The following is a 16,249-nucleotide window of genomic DNA, read 5'->3' as shown; positions in this document are numbered from 1 at the left end:
CCACTTGCTTGGTAATATTGAACCTGATCTGGTTTCAGTATTGCTACATGTCTTAAATTTTGGCCTATAGTGCATACCATACACGTTTGAGGTACTGTGAATTTTACGTGAAATTGCAATATGCAAAAAATATTTTTTAGCACTGCATTACACATGGGATGGTCGAGTGCCTAAGAGCCCTTCGGAGAGCTCTGACTCGACATACAGACCAAACTGTAGAAACTGTAAATGCCCTACTTGGAACTCTGCATGGAAATGACAAGATGAAGATGACATGAAATGGTGGATAACATTACAAAATAGTCCGTAACTTGGCAATAGAGATGAGCTATAAGAGGTCTCAGGCTTGACTGGGCTTGTAAGTGCGTCTGCCAGCTAAGCTAGGGATGCTTCGTTAGACAACACTACAGAGCAAGGCTGGGATTTTTACATCACAAGGGCCACATGACGGCAGCTTGGCTAACAGGGCTTGGTTTCCTTTGTAGGCTGGGCTTGCTTAGGGCTGGCGTACCGGCCAGGCTGACTGAGCGGCCGATTACTGGCGTGCTGCGTTCACCAACTGTTTGCACCCTTCCCTTCTGATTTAAACGAAAGAGACATTTGGTATTGTTTTGTAAGTAATGTAGTTGTAATAATCAAGACTGACCACAGCCGTCATCCCAGGAAAGCGTTCTAACTCCTCGTCAAGGTATGTTTCCCGGTACTAGATGATGGAACCAAAGGAGCAAGTTTTGTATTGTTGGACTGCTGTCTCCTAAATCATCTGTGGCTTCTTTGAAAGGTTCTACGAAGTAGATCAAGTCACTCACGAGTTCTTTACTGATTGCTTCCAGTTTATTTCTTTTTCTACTTTCTCTCTTTTACCTGCAGTTGCAGCCAATAGAATCTCAATCGTTTTACCGTACAGGTTATGTACAGATATTTAGCATGATCAGCTTATTATTCTATCTTGTTTCTACACCTTCATACAGAGTATGCTTGACATGACAATCTAAACCTGTCACAGCTTTGAAATAGGTCAGTTTTCTGAGTTTTCTTAATTATGTATTCTATGTCCTACACCTGAGAATTAAGAAAATCATCTTGGAATGTGTGCCACAAAACTGTACTTAAACAATGCCCTAAACTAGGTCTTCGTGCAAAACTTTCATGAACCATTATAAGGCCTTCCTAGAATTCACACCTTGATCTGTTACAAATGTAACCATTTGCATATAAATGTATATAAATCTGGCAGCTGAATTCCCAACGCAGCACACTGAGGCTTTACATCCCATGAACTACTTTTACAGTTTTTGGCGACGCCGAGGTGCCGGAATTAGTCCCACAGGATTCTGAGGATGAATAACAGAATCTCAAAACTTCCCCTAGAATTCCATCCTATGGGAAGAAGAGATGGAATGAAATCTGAGGTCAGAACAGGCTATTAGCCTAATCCATATAGAGGAATCAAAAATCAAATCCGGAGTCCTTTTACGTACCAGTAAATCTACCGACACGGGGCTGACGTATTTGAGCACCTTGAAATACCACCGGACTGAGCCAGGATCAAACCTGCCAAGATGGGTTTAGAAAGTCAGTGCCTCAACTATCTGAGCCACTCAGCCCAGCTGACACTATGTTTTCACCAGACTTTGGAGTATTGGGGAAGAGGCAGGTAAGAACTCTGTTTTTCGTTGCTCACTCATTAATGTAGTGAACTGTAGGGAAATAAACTGACTTTTTGTAATCATCCATCCACATGTCTGTAGTTGCAGCATATGAATAACACCGCATTGCATAACGAACGTCCGGTATTATAGAGTGATGAATATCATCGGGTACTTCACGACTTCGCCAGGAAACAGTCGTCCCGTGCTGTAGCATCTCGGACGCTTTTACTTTACCAAAGTCATCTGCTGATATAGATGTTGACTTCCACAGGGAACCCGAAATATCCATCCCGAATGAGCAAATCCACAATACCAATATAAATGGTTCTCTATTGGACACTACAAATTTACCAGCTAACTCATTCCTGGTTGCCAGCGTTTCACCCCAGTGTGCTAAGTTGGGCTCGTCAGTTGGTAAACAGCACAACCACCAAGACGAATGGCTACTGCATACCATGGGGGCCACTGTGTAGGTTACTTGGAGCCACTGGCAGTGCCAATGCACTACGAGAGTGTCTCATTACCAAAAATTGATGCCTGCCCGGTGTTTTTCACATCTTTCAGTGCACTTGTTATTTTATAAGCCCAAGCAGAAAAGGTTTTCATACTTGTTCTCTGGCATTTTTCACACCTTTTAATACTTTTCTCTTATTTCTAGAAACGTTAGTTTCCACTGTACCCGCAGATAGAGTACACAGGGTAAAATACCCTCGTGCCAGAAAAAATCGTATCTAATGTTTCAATATCCCAGTTGGATAGTTTTTATTCGTATATTCATTAGTGCGTTTTCTCGTTAACACTTTAGTTTTTGTTGTCCCCAGCAGAAATGTCATAACAAGGTTTACTGAACAGTGTATTATACCCAAGGTATTGAAACGGATAGATCTGTTAACATAATACAATGGCCTGACACCTAGCACCAGAACCCCTACAGTCAGAGTTTTACGAGGGATTTTCTCTTGTGACAACTACTGACGTATTGACTTTTGTTCCTTCCTTCCATTAATTGCGGGTAGGAGCCAGTTACGCTTAGGTCAGATTTACAGTTTTATGGCCTCAAGGCTCTTTATACATCACCATTCCCCCAATCGCCTCATCACCAGGAAAAATAAGAGTATACCTGAGTGAAAAATCAATAAACGTCATTATTTAGAAACTAACAACAACATTTTCTGCACTGCCATACAGTTTGTATCTGCCAAGACATTAACTTCGCGGACATCCGCATCCGTGCAGGGCTCTACTCATAACATACGCTAATTATCAGCTAGTGGTTTGGCACGCTTTTAACAACACGGCTTTATTCTGAAGGAGTGGCTTCTCCTACACATACACCAGCTGGGAATATCAGAGACCATCTCCAGAAACCATTTGGGATTCACACAGTTTGGACACAGTGTCAAGTATGAAGTGAGACGAATCTTCGTAGCAAGTTTTTATGATCATATGCCCTTCCTGACGTCGACCTCATCAGAGGAATTAATGAGATGAAACGAATGACGTGATATGAGTAACTAAAACAGATTATATTTACTTTAGATGTAGGCCTGAAAGTTGTGTTCACCATTTATTGACTTCTTACATTTAGAAATACTGCCTTCCAACAAAAATAGCCAGTATAACTCAAATACATTCATAGGTTTGTTAAAGAACAGTGTACAATGTTTACAAGTACAATTTATAGCTCTTTATAGGCTAGAAGTCGTGTATTCACTGCACAAAATTTGAGGTTATTGCACATTGGACACCCCCCCCCGCCTTACTGTTTTTGGCTGTAAAAGTGGAGAAGAAAGGGGTCTAATACACGAGTAAATACGGCAGCAAAGCAGATGTTATTAACTAGTAGTTAATTATTAATGAGTAGATATTTAAAAGAAGAGGGGACAGGACCCAACCCTGTTGCACGCCTCTTCGTGTAGTTACATCCTCAGTTGTGGCTCCCTCTATGTTGATCTCTGCTGTTTGATTCCAGTAGAGCCAAGAGATGATACATAGATCACCAGCATCAACACCAGTATTTTTAAAGGCCTCTCCGAGTCAAAACAGTCAAAGAGAAAAGAGCCTTGCAAGCTCCCAGTCCATTTCTAAAACCAGACTGAGTAAGACCAATTTGGTGTTCAGAATTCACATGAGGATGATACTTAGGAATACCTTTAAGACACGGGACATCAGGCTGATCAACCGATAATCATCACAATGTGATGCACTAGTTTTTTTTTAGGTATGGTAACAAAAGTTGATCTTAACCAGTCAGATTGAATTCTCCGAGCCTTATATACTATGTGGAATAGTGCAGTTAGCAGGTTTAGGCCTCTACCATCATCTTGAACAAAGAGTTTGAGAGTTTCTGCATCTATAAAATAATATTACAGGCTAAAGAACAGTAATTAGTATTTAATATATAAGCGTGATACCTGTCAACAAGAAAGGAACTTCTTTCCCCGAGGACTCCAAGTAGCACGCAATTGCTGAACATATTATGACTATGAGGGCATTACGAGCGGTTGAGACCAGCCAAATCAGTTTCATAGCCCACCTCTGTCTGTTGCTGGGCTTACCATCTTTGGGTCCCAGCTTGATATCTTTCATTTTCTGGAACACCAATAATTTTATTCACTGCAAGGAAATGGACATACAGTAAGCAAAACAATGCTACAACCTCTCTCCTAAAGAGTGACCATATTTATTTCTTACAAATATAACTTTTAAATTATAAAAAAAAACTTACACATCACATGATTCAGTATGAAGGCATTATGGCATAATGGAAAATAGATGTAAATAGCAACTTGACCAAACATGAATGAGGTCAATAAAAGCAAATCTGCATGAATCAATATTTGTGCAATCTTCTCCAAAAAATATCTCTAAATCATGAAGTGTGTGTACCTTTACAACTAATATTTTTTGAAGTCAAATTGCGTAGGGAATATCTACAACTTTGCTGTTATTTAAAAAAAGAGCTCTGTATAATTGTACATGAATTGTTCAGACAACAAAACTTGCAGCATGAAATGTAAACTAGATATGGCAAAATTGTAATCTAATTTAAACAAGAATAAATCAGAAGTACCTATTTCAAGGATTTAACAAATAATAGGGTATCTGCTGAATGGAAAATTGATGAATAAATGCAGAGCAACAACTCAATATTTTGGGAAGAGAATAATGTAAACTTTGGAGAAAACTAAAAATAACTTGTTAGCTTTGCACTCACTATCTATCAAAATAATACCCATACTCATATTAAAAGGAATGGAAAAGAAATATTCATTAAATGTGTGGCTCATGGATAACAAAACTCAAGAGAGAGAGGGAGAATGGGAAAGTAAGTTGAAGGAGTTAAGCAGAAGACCAAAATTGGAAGGGGAAAATGTTAAGTGAATGGGGTGACTAAATTATGTCTACCGTGGAAAGCCAAGAAAAGCTAAGGAGCACCTCTTTTACTACTGAAAGCTTTATCAAGAACATTATACTGGGCTTGATAGCTAACAAACCATATCAGCATAAATTTGCTAACTGAATCATTCTTGTGTTGATGAGATTTCAGTTTCTATCTGTTCTACAGTAGAGAAAGCTGGTGAACACAGGATATCATTAATAAGCTTGAGGCAACAAAAAATCATGCTAAGACAGGTGCTCTGAATATAAATAACTTGCAATATCCAGGCACCTCATCCCTCCTCATAGGGTTGGCATCGGGAAGGGCATCCGGGCGTAAAACAGGACAAATCCATATGTGCGACGCAGTTCTATTCTGCGACCTCAGAAGGGTAGGAAAAGCATAAAAAGTATGAAGACACCACCACACTCTGAAATTGCAAATGATTTGGAGGACAACACAAGGAAAATTAATGAGTAGTATATTTAATCATCTTTCTGTCTATACTTTTTCAATATTAACCTGCAAATTTGATTTTATACCAAAAAGACCTACGTAGGGTTCAGTTTAATTTTTGTCCGTTACAGCATCGCAGAGAAAATGGATAGGTGGATTTTCAGCAAACATTGTATTTAAGTTTAGGACAAGGGTGACTGAAATCTTTGCTATAAGTTGTTCATAAAAATTCAGCAAGAGGGGTGCTTTAGAAGGGGCCTGAAACATGAAACTATGAATTACCTTTATGGTTAGTTTTACATGAAAGTAGTTCATGATAAATTTATTATGAATATCTTTTACAAACTTCTTAGTTTTGTACCTTTTCTGATACAGTGGAAAATACAGGAAATATCAGTGGCTGCTATGTGAAAATTGAAATAAAAAACCAATAACTAACTCTATAGAGAGTTGCTATGGAAATCATCCTGTCAACGTTTTAAAGGAATAATGTTATTGATTTTACGCTCCAAAAATTACTTTTATGCTTTTTGCAGACGCCAAGGTGCTGTAATTTTGTACCAAATGAGTGCTTTTATGTGCCAGACTGGGCCAGGATCAAACCTGAGAAGGTGGGTTCAGAAGGCCAGTGCTATTCAGCCCAGCCATTTTAAAGGCTTTGTATGCCCAGCTGGGATCAACCTTCCATTATAATGACTCTGGTAGTCCAGAAATTCAGTCAAGATTAATGCTTGGTAGGGTGTCAAAGGCATAGATAAGATCTTCAGATGTGCCCCTGCACACTGATGTGTTTGAACTATAACACTGGAGATTTTTTTATGTATACCTTGGGTAGCCAAGATGATAGACAAGTAGGTCAGAAGATCAATTCAGATATGTATCTTGAGGGATTTATCACAAGGTTTCAGCTGTCATACTTTGGGTACATCATGAGGTGATCTGATTGCTTGGAGAAGTGGAAGGGTTTCAAAGATGAGGACAGTCAGAACTGACATGGCTAGATTTCATGAAATATACAATGAATATGTCACTGGATGATATGCTTTGTGGAAAACAGGAAGATCTGGAACACTCCACGCATGCAGCTGCCAGGAGAGGATGATGTAACCCAATGAACTCTGATGACGAGGCACGCCCGCTTGCGAGCACATGGCCTACAACTCGGATGACGAGCTGGGCCCGCACATTGTCAATGCTCAGATATCTTTCTATAGTCCACTAAGTTGAAAACAGAGGCTCTTGCATTACGATCTTCGTATACTAGAAGGTTGAGGCGAGGGTATGTCGAAGTTTCTCCTTGTCTGACCTTCACACCACGTGTAAAGCGTGACTCGGCAATATTTCAAATTCCTTTCAAGCCAGTAGTCAATATGGCAACTAGCAACATGCGTGTTTCTAAACACGAAGAGTTAGTGAAGTTAATTAGTAGCAGTTTAGATAGAGATTCCAACAATCGTGGAAGTGAAGATCTTCAGGAACTAGAAGACAATTTGTGTGAGGAAGTGTTGAGAGTAATAGTGTAAATGAGTCAGGAAATGTATATATGACTAGTGACTCAAAGACAGAGATATGAGCAAAACCTTCGCACCACGCTTGCACAACTAAACGTGCGAAACAGGATGACTCGGTGTGGATAAATGGAGATATTAATCCTCTCATTCACCTATTCACTGCACACAGTGGTATTTCAGAGTTTATTTCAGAAATATACAGCCACAACTCCATCAGAGCTCTCCATCTTTTTAGACTATTAGGACCCATTATTTTCTGTAACTACTACAGAGACAATTTTTTTCTTTTTTTTTTTTGCTAGGGGCTTTACGTCGCACCGACACAGATAGGTCTTATGGCGACGATGGGATAGGAAAGGCCTAGGAGTTGGAAGGAAGCGGCCGTGGCCTTAATTAAGGTACAGCCCCAGCATTTGCCTGGTGTGAAAGTGGGAAACCACGGAAAACCATTTTCAGGGTTGCCGATAGTGGGATTCGAACCTACTATCTCCCGGATGCAAGCTCACAGCTGCGCGCCTCTACACGCACGGCCAACTCGCCCGGTACAGAGACAATTATGCTCAGAAGCAACTTACAGATGAGAATACGAAAAAAGCAAAAAGATAAGAAATGGTTTAACACAATGGTGGATGAAATAAAGGCATACTTTGCTTTGTGTATCCCGATGTCCCAGGTTGGGAAACCTCGTATCCAGTTAGACTGGAGTACAGATAGGTGTGTTAAAACTCCTCTCTTTTCAGAAACAATGAGCAGGGAGAGATTTCTCCTCATTTCTCGTTTCCTCCATGTCACTGATGATGTTTCAGGTGATGATAGTGACAAACTGAGGAAAATTAGGCCTCTAATTTTGCACTTCTCGGACACATTATTTTCGTTGCTTGAATTGTCAGAAAATACTGCCTTAGACAAATTCCTTATGAAATTTCGTGGTAGGCTACCGTATGTGCAATGTAATCGCAGTAAGATTTCGCATAAAGATATATAAAATTTGTGATGCAAATACAGGCTACTGTGACACCTTTCATATATGTACAGGAAATGATATGATTGACCCTTCCTTACCTGCAAGCACTAATGTTATGAGCATGTGTGAACATTTGTTCAACAAAGGTCACACTCTGAACCTTGACAACTGTCACATGTCTCCAGACCTTTGTAAAAGGGTTAATGAAAAACAAATATTGTAGGAACTGTCAGGCCCAACAGAAAAAACATGCCACCTGATATTTCATCTAAAGTACTACAAAGAGGTGAATACCAAATGTGGTCATCAAACAACATTTTGTGGCTCAAATGGAAGGATAACAAAAATGTTCATTTCCTTTCATCAAAACACACAACAGCAAATATTACATCAACGGGAAAACTCAGGAGAAAGCATGGACAAGTGCCATGGGAAGAAGTAAAAAAAAAAAAAAAAAAAAAAAAAGAAACTGGCCCTTGAATACCCAGATGGGATGAAGGGTGTAGATTTACGAGACCAGATCACTGCCCTTTTTCCTATCATGAGGCGAACAGTCAAAGGGTATAGAAAAATATTTTTCTATCTTCTAAACATTTGTCTTTTCAATTCCTTTGTAGTGTACTGTACTTTCTCACAGTCGGAGCCCAGAAAACCCTAATACACAGACTTGCATGTGGCCGTAGTGGCACAGTTACTTGCTACCATCAAGCTGCCTGATTACAAAGTCACGGGACGACCTTCACCTAGTGCAAACTCTTAGGCTACAAGCTAGAAACTGGGCTCATTTCCTCATGCATATCCCTAGTACTGAAAAGAAGAACAATCCCTTGAAGTGATGTTTTGTGTGCTCAGAGCAGAAGAAAAGAAGTGAGACAATGTGGCAAGTGTGAAATTCCACTACATCTCCCTGATTGCTTTGAAATCTGTCACACAAGAACAGTTTAGGTGACTACATGTATTCATTCACCTAATGACAAAATTTCAGGTTAATATCTTGTATAGCTCTCTTTTTTAGAATATATTTTCCATTGTGCTGCACAAACAGCTTCTCCACTGGGATTTAAATCTGAGTCAGTGTGACATGCAGGGATATTTAAATGAGGGTCCATTGGGTTAATGGCACCTAATCAACCAACCAACCAACCAACCAACCAACCAACCAACCAACCAAAAGTCATATAGTAGACTCAAACTCAAGGAAACGTGTGTGAATAAAGATGATGTCGAAAGAGGATAAAGTGAGCTGAAAATTTAACAATATTTCAAAAATTCATTGCCCTCAGCCAAAATCAGTTGGTTAATCTTGGACATCACTCCACTGTTTGTGCCAATAACTGAGAGAAAAGGATGTTTCTACTAAATCTTTGGGCAATCATAAAATAGCATAAGCACAGCAGAAAAAAATCAGTGTGAAATAATTTGTCATGAAAGAACAGGGTGTATACTGTAGAACCTTGATGCATCGTTCCCGGAACTGTTGTATTTCCATATTCATCATTCAATTTAATCAGTCCCAAAAGTGTTCCATATAAACCCCCGTTAAATTTCCCTGTATCTATCATTCCTCAAATTACACTTTTATCACACTGATCGTCAAAAAAATATTTATGCTCAGCCACATATTTCCTGCATTGATCAATCGTTTGTAAGAAAAATATACGCATTGAAAAGCGGCAACCTGTTACGGAAGAATGTACGAGCAATTCCCGAGTTGCTAGTCTTGAGTAAGATTCTTATAGGCTGGTGTGCAGGGTGTAGGTTATTCATGCGCAACCATACTACGAGCCTCCTGGCACCAACGCTTCTTCTTGACCCACTAACCAACCTCTAGAAGTATTCTTATTATACAAGAATTAAAACGGAGCCACTGTAAAACTCAGATTTGCCACCATTTTCTGTGTTGCTATTGGCCAGCTAGGGATGCAACTTTTGTTGAAAATGAAAAAGTCGCGCAGTTTAAAATAGTCACGACATGCCCCGAGTACTTTTTAGTGAGTCACAGGGTGATTCATCGCGTCATATCTTGTGGAGTGTGTGTGATGCTAGAGGTCTGTTGACTGCTTTGTTGCCTTGTTACAAGCCAGACCAATAGCCTTTTCACTAGAATGGTCCTGTAGCTAGTTCCTAAGTTGGTAACCTCGCATAGCCCACTGTGACACCATCAGAGATGCGCCATGTTGAATTTCTAACCTCTGTGACATCGTCCGAGCCGCACCATGTTGGATTTCTAACCTATGGTCTGCGAAGAGTCTATGGAATCTTTATGAAAATGCAAGTTATCGCTGAAATATCCACGTATATCAATTTACAATGAGCGAACAGACCTTAGGTATTAATTATTACAAGATGTAAAGAAAATTGAAATGAAATAGCATAAAGATTACGCTTTTTATTTTCATTGCATATACTGTGGTTGCAATATTTTGATGCCGTTATGAACATGTCTGCCTCCATGGCTAAATGGTTAGCGCATGCTGGCCATTGGTCCAGGGGCTCTCCATAGGAGTAGGGGATTTTAACTTTCCTTGGGTAATTCCAACGGTTCGGGGGCTCCTTGTGTGTGTCCACATGCGCGTGCATACCAGCCATCTTCAAGATTAGAATTCATCACAGGCAGGGCCATATTATCAGACTTGCAGGTCACCTATAATGTGTCAACTTGAAAGACTTGCAACAGGCCTCACTGAAGGCCACACGCTGTTGTTTTTATGAGAGTTACATAATGAAAATTGTCCAAATACAGTACCCTTATTTTATTATTTTCCTTCCCCTCCCCCCACTGCCCCCCTTTCCCCCCCCCCCTTTTAAATGTTAACCACATTTATAGTTTTCCTGCATCCATTGTCATCTTCCCCCTCCCCCTCGAAAAACGATGCATCAAGATTTTACTTTATATCTATTTTTCTCAATACATCTTGGAGACATCTTACTGTTTTTGCCAATTGGCTGTAGTGTTTGTACAGCCTACCCTTAGAAGCAGCAGAATGATGATGCACACGACACCCAAGACAGTGTCTCCCACCCTCGTTTCAGGCAGGTGATGGACCACCTTCTTCACATTGTCAATGAACCCTGATGAGGTGAATTTGAGTCCAAGTAGACCCTTCAGTTGTGAACATGCAATTATGACAGATGTTGCAGATGTGAAGCCCACCGTCACAGGAATTGAGATGAAATCTATGAGGACACCTGCAAAGAGATTTTGAAGTATTTTATTTTTTCTGAAAAATACGGAACATCCTAGAAAACGAAAGTACTGTAATGTTCAACCATTCTGATTAATTATTAATCTTATAGATAAAAGATAATGTTCTTACAGCCAATAAATACTAATAAATATTATTTATCCAAGCAGATAAATCAGGCTCCATTTTAAGTATTATAAAAAATTCACCTATGTACATACAAATCCTGTGAATACCTATTACAAACATTATGTTTTGCCTTGTTTAAAAGCTCCTGCAATACATAGTTCTACTTATACATCTGTATAGTTCAATCATATATAAAAATAAACATGTACATTCTACATAAAAATAATTAAATCAAATTAAATTTTAACATGAAAGATTATTCTAACTGGAAGTTGCTAAATCAAGATAAAAACTGGAATTAAATCTAAATCAAAATATCAAACACAAACACCATACCTTCTAAATAAAGTAAATAAATGAAATGAAAATGAAATTAAATTTAAGGTGAGAGGCTATTCTAATCAGAAGTTTTTCAAGATAAATTATATTCAAAACACAAATATAAAATTGAAGGTCTATAACATGTTAAAGGGTATAGGTATATGACCATTCTGTAGAAAAAAGCCATTATACAGGCAACTTTGACAAAAGTGAAAATGATCTTAATACAACCTAGCATTTAAGAGGTTGCATTAAATCCAATACATTCACATAAGTCGGGTTACCAAGCTGTGCGATATGACAGGATATTTTCTAAAAATTTAATACATCAACGTATCAGAAGAAACACTGTACATTCTAAATAAGGAAATTAGATAATCATCCTTTTCCATGTGTTTCCTTCAGGTTGAGCCATATATTAAATGAAAAAAATATGTCCAGTCACTTAAAAAATGTTTTTAAATGAGTGTATGGTTTTGTGTGTTCCTCACATTTAATATTTGATCAGGCTTCATTGTAAGTATTATTAAAATTCACCTCCTATGTTGATACAAATCCTGTGAATACCCATTATAAACATGTCTACACATCCAACTGTTACTGTGAAAAGTATCGGTGAGAAACTTATGCAATACCAGGCACTGTTTCTTTCTTTGTTTCTTGGGCAACTGTACTTGTTGAAATACTGCAGCCTTAAACATTACTTTACGTTAAAGTTGCAGACCATTTAATGAAACTTTTCCCAAATATACCTCAAAATACAGTTTGAGACAACGTAGGCCTACAATGAGTTAATGTATTGCTTTTGCCCAATCATATATATTAGACTAGCAGTTAGCCGCGGCTTCAATCGCGTGGATTTTGTAATTTGATAAAAGTAAAATCCTCTGTACTGTACTAAGACATTATCTGAAAATCCCTTAAGTATAAAAACTGACCAAAAAATTGAGTTCCATTTACCCCAGACACTCTTTGTAATCAAAGTTTGTGGTATTGCCTTTTGGGGCAAAATGACCATATGACACAGAACTGTACAAGTGAGAAAGTCTTTTCTCTCAAGTCGAAAAAGAACCCCCCCCCCCTCCACATGTTTATTTTTAATGGAGATTCCAAATACCTATTTCCACGTGTGTAATATCTTCAGTTTTTGAGATATAAGAATCCCCATAAAAATAATTCAACCCCTTTATCAGTCCTTCCCCTACCCCCCCCCCCCCAAGTGGATTTTCAAAAAAAAACATGTTTCTTTATTTTAAAGGAGATTCCAAATACCAAATTTTCGCATCTGTAACATCAGTTTTTGAGAAATAACCATGCTCATAAAAAAATATTCAACTCTTTTTTCACTTCTTTTCAACCCCGTTAAGTGCCTTTTAAAAAATGTGTTTTTGTATTTTTACAGGACTTTCCAAATACCAAGTTTCAAGTCTGAAACATAATAAATTTTTGACATGTATTGTAGATATACCAGTACTCATTTGAAAAATTCACCCGCTTTTTCAATTATTTTCTTATTTTCAGCCCCTTAAGTGGATTTTCCAAAAAGAATTAATACGTGTTTCTTTATTTTTAAAGGAGATTCAAAATACCAACATTCACATCTGTAACATTTTGAGTTCTTGAGATACAAGTATCCTCTTAAACAGAATTCAATTCCTCCTTTACTTATTTCCACACTCCCCCAACCCCCCAGTCGATTTTCCGTAAATGAAAAGATACGGATTTCTTTATTTTTAAAGGAGATTCCATTACACTACTGTAACATCTTTAGCTTTTGTAGATATAAGTATTCTCATACAAATAATTGAACTAATTTTTCAATCCTTTCGCACCCTTAACTGGATTTTTCAAAAACAAAAGATATTTCTCTTTCCTTAAAAGGAGATTCCAAATACCAATTTTCACATCTGTAACATTTTTAGTTTTTGAGATATATGTATCCTCATACAAAGAATTCAACTAAATTTTCAATTCATTCACCCTCCCCATAAGTGGATTTATTGAAAACAAAAGAATGTGTTTCTTTACTTTGAAAGAAGATTCCAAATACAAATTTTCATGTCTATAACATCTTCAGTTTCTGGGATATAAGTATCCTCAAAAATAATTCACCTTTTTCACCACACCCCCATTGATTGCCCCCCCCCCCCTCCAAAATGCGTGTTTCTTTATTTTTAAAGGAGATTCCAGATACCAGTTTTCAATACTGTAACCTTCAATTTTTTTTAGATAAGTATCCGCATAAAAAGAATTCAATTTTTTTCACTTCCTTTGACCCTCCCCCTTAAAGTGAATTTTCCAAAAACAGAAAAACACTAGTTTATTTATAAAGGAGCTTACAAATATCTATTACCATGACTGTAACATCCTCATTTTGTGACATGTATGTGTCGTCATAAAAGGAATTCAACTCCTATTCAACACACACACACACACACACACACACACTTAATTTTCCCACAAAAATGTGTGTATTTTTTACAGGAGATTCCAAATACCAATCTTCACGTCAGTAACAACTTTAGTTTTTATTAGACATGAATATCTTCATGCAAATAATTCAATTAAATTTTCAATTCTTTCATCTCCCTTAATTGGATTTTCCAAAATCATAGGAATATGTGCTTCTTTACTTTTAAAGGAGATTCAAAATACCAATTTTCACGTCTGCAGCATCTTTATTTTTTGAGATATTACTCATACAAATAATTCAACTAAATTTTACCAGGCGAGTTGGCCATGCGGTTAGGGGCGCACAGCTGTGAGCTTGCATCCAGGAGATAGTGGGTTCGAACCCCACTGTCGGCAGCCCTGAAAATGGTTTTCCATGGTTTCCCATTTTCACAGCAGGCCAATGCATGGGCTGTACCTTAAATAAGGCCACGGCCGCTTCCTCCTCACTCCTAGACCTTTCCTATCCCATCGTCACCATAAGACTTATCTGTGTCGGTACGACATAAAACAAATAGCAACTAAATTTTCAATTCTTTCAGTGCCCCTTAAGTGGATTTTCCAAAAAATTATGTATACTTTTAAAGGAGATTCTAAATACCAATTTCACTGTCTGTAACATCTTCAGTTTTTGAGATATCTGTATCCCCATAAAAAAATTCAACCCCTTTTTCAATCCTCCTTACCCCCCTCCCCCCAAGTGGTTTCTCCACAAACAAAACAGTACATGTTTCCTTATTTTTAAAATAGATTAAAAAACAATTTTCACTTCTGTAACATGTTAGGTTTTTGAGATATATTGTAGATATGCTCATTTTAAAAATTCACCTTTTTAGTTCCCCTTAAGTGGATTATCCAAAAACAAATTATATTTCTTTATTTTTACAGGAGATTCCAAAAACCAGTTTTTACGTCTAATGTGTTATGTTTGAGGTATACTGTAGATACAATTTTCTAAACTTCACCCCATTTTGTCACTCCTGTACACCCCCTTTAATTGCATTTTCCAAAAACAAAAAAATATGTATATTTCTAAAAGAGATTCCAAATACCAATTTTCATGTCTGTAACATCTTCAGATTTGAGAAATAAGTATCCTCAAAAAAGTTATACAACCTCCTTTTCACCCATCTTAATTGGATTTTCCGAAAAGAAAAATTACATGTTTCCTTGTTTTTAAATGAGATTTCAAATACCAGTTCTTATGTCCATAAACCTTGTAAGTTTGAGATATATATTCATTTAAACAATTCACCCCCTTTTCACCCCTTAGTGACAGAATATCCATAAATCCTCCCTTAGTGAGCACCTACACTTTAATATACATGTATCCCCAAAATTTCATTTCTTTTTGCCCAGTAGCTTTGGCTTGGCAATGATGAATCAGTCAGTCAGGACATGTTATTTTATATATACTATACCAGGAACCGCCAGTGGTCTGGAACATAATTTAATTCAGCGCAAAGTATTGCGAAGTAAACAAAGCCACAGCTGGAACTTGTGTTGAAAGAGAGAGTAACTACGTCACGAGCTCCACGCAAGGAACTGACCTTCCTCTGAAGTACCGATGACGTGTACAGCGCGTTATTACATGGAAAGGAATGGAACGTATTTTTACAATATTTTGATCCGGATAAGCTATCAAATAATGGAATATGTCATTTTGTAGCACATCATTTAAAGGCAAACATATCCAAATGTCAAGTAAATCGGCACAGGGATTTACAAGTATTTCCACCTCCTAGGAGATTAATTCTGACACAAGGAAGCTGAGTCAGACTCGGCACAGTGGTATAAAAGAACAGCAATTTGCCAAGTAAAAATCAGTTCATAACTCGCAGCTGAAGGAACAACACGATGTTGTACGCAAGTGACTACGCCGAGGTTCGAACATAGCCACCGCGAGTGAGGTTTGCCGGTAAGAACTCTGCCATAATTGTCATCAAAAACTTGTATTCAAAGTGCTATCTTTGGACTCAGAAATTTTTCGAAGAACAAAATACGAATTTAGTCTTCACAAACTACTAGGAGTATTTCGAGAACTTCGCCATCCCATTTACTCCTCATTCACACCTACTCTCAGTCATGTCCTACTAGCTACGCTCATCACACCACTGCGCAAGGTCAAACTCGCTCCGTATTGAACTGCGGTCTTTACCACCTAGGCCTTCGAACTATTCTGACCTTTCTGACCTTCA

The 16,249-nt window shown here is 37.9% G+C and overlaps 1 protein-coding gene across 2 annotated transcripts in view; it reads right to left on the bottom strand.

Moving 5' to 3' along the window:
- Nucleotides 1-16,249, bottom strand: part of LOC136876372 (sodium-independent sulfate anion transporter) — a 116,546-nt gene that overhangs the window by 43,888 nt on the left and 56,409 nt on the right. For both annotated transcript variants that reach the window (XM_068228412.1, XM_067150264.2), the window contains exons 4-5: nucleotides 10,934-11,154; nucleotides 4,067-4,244 (exon numbers count right to left, since the gene is read on the bottom strand). In XM_068228412.1, the coding sequence (XP_068084513.1) occupies nucleotides 4,067-4,244; nucleotides 10,934-11,154 (399 nt within the window). The remainder of the gene's footprint in view (nucleotides 1-4,066; nucleotides 4,245-10,933; nucleotides 11,155-16,249) is intronic.

Source organism: Anabrus simplex, chromosome 6 (assembly GCF_040414725.1).
Source record: "Anabrus simplex isolate iqAnaSimp1 chromosome 6, ASM4041472v1, whole genome shotgun sequence".
Classification (NCBI taxonomy): domain Eukaryota; kingdom Metazoa; phylum Arthropoda; class Insecta; order Orthoptera; family Tettigoniidae; genus Anabrus; species Anabrus simplex.
The sequence above is the reverse complement of the archived record's forward strand: the minus strand, read 5'-3'. Positions and strand labels throughout refer to the sequence as shown.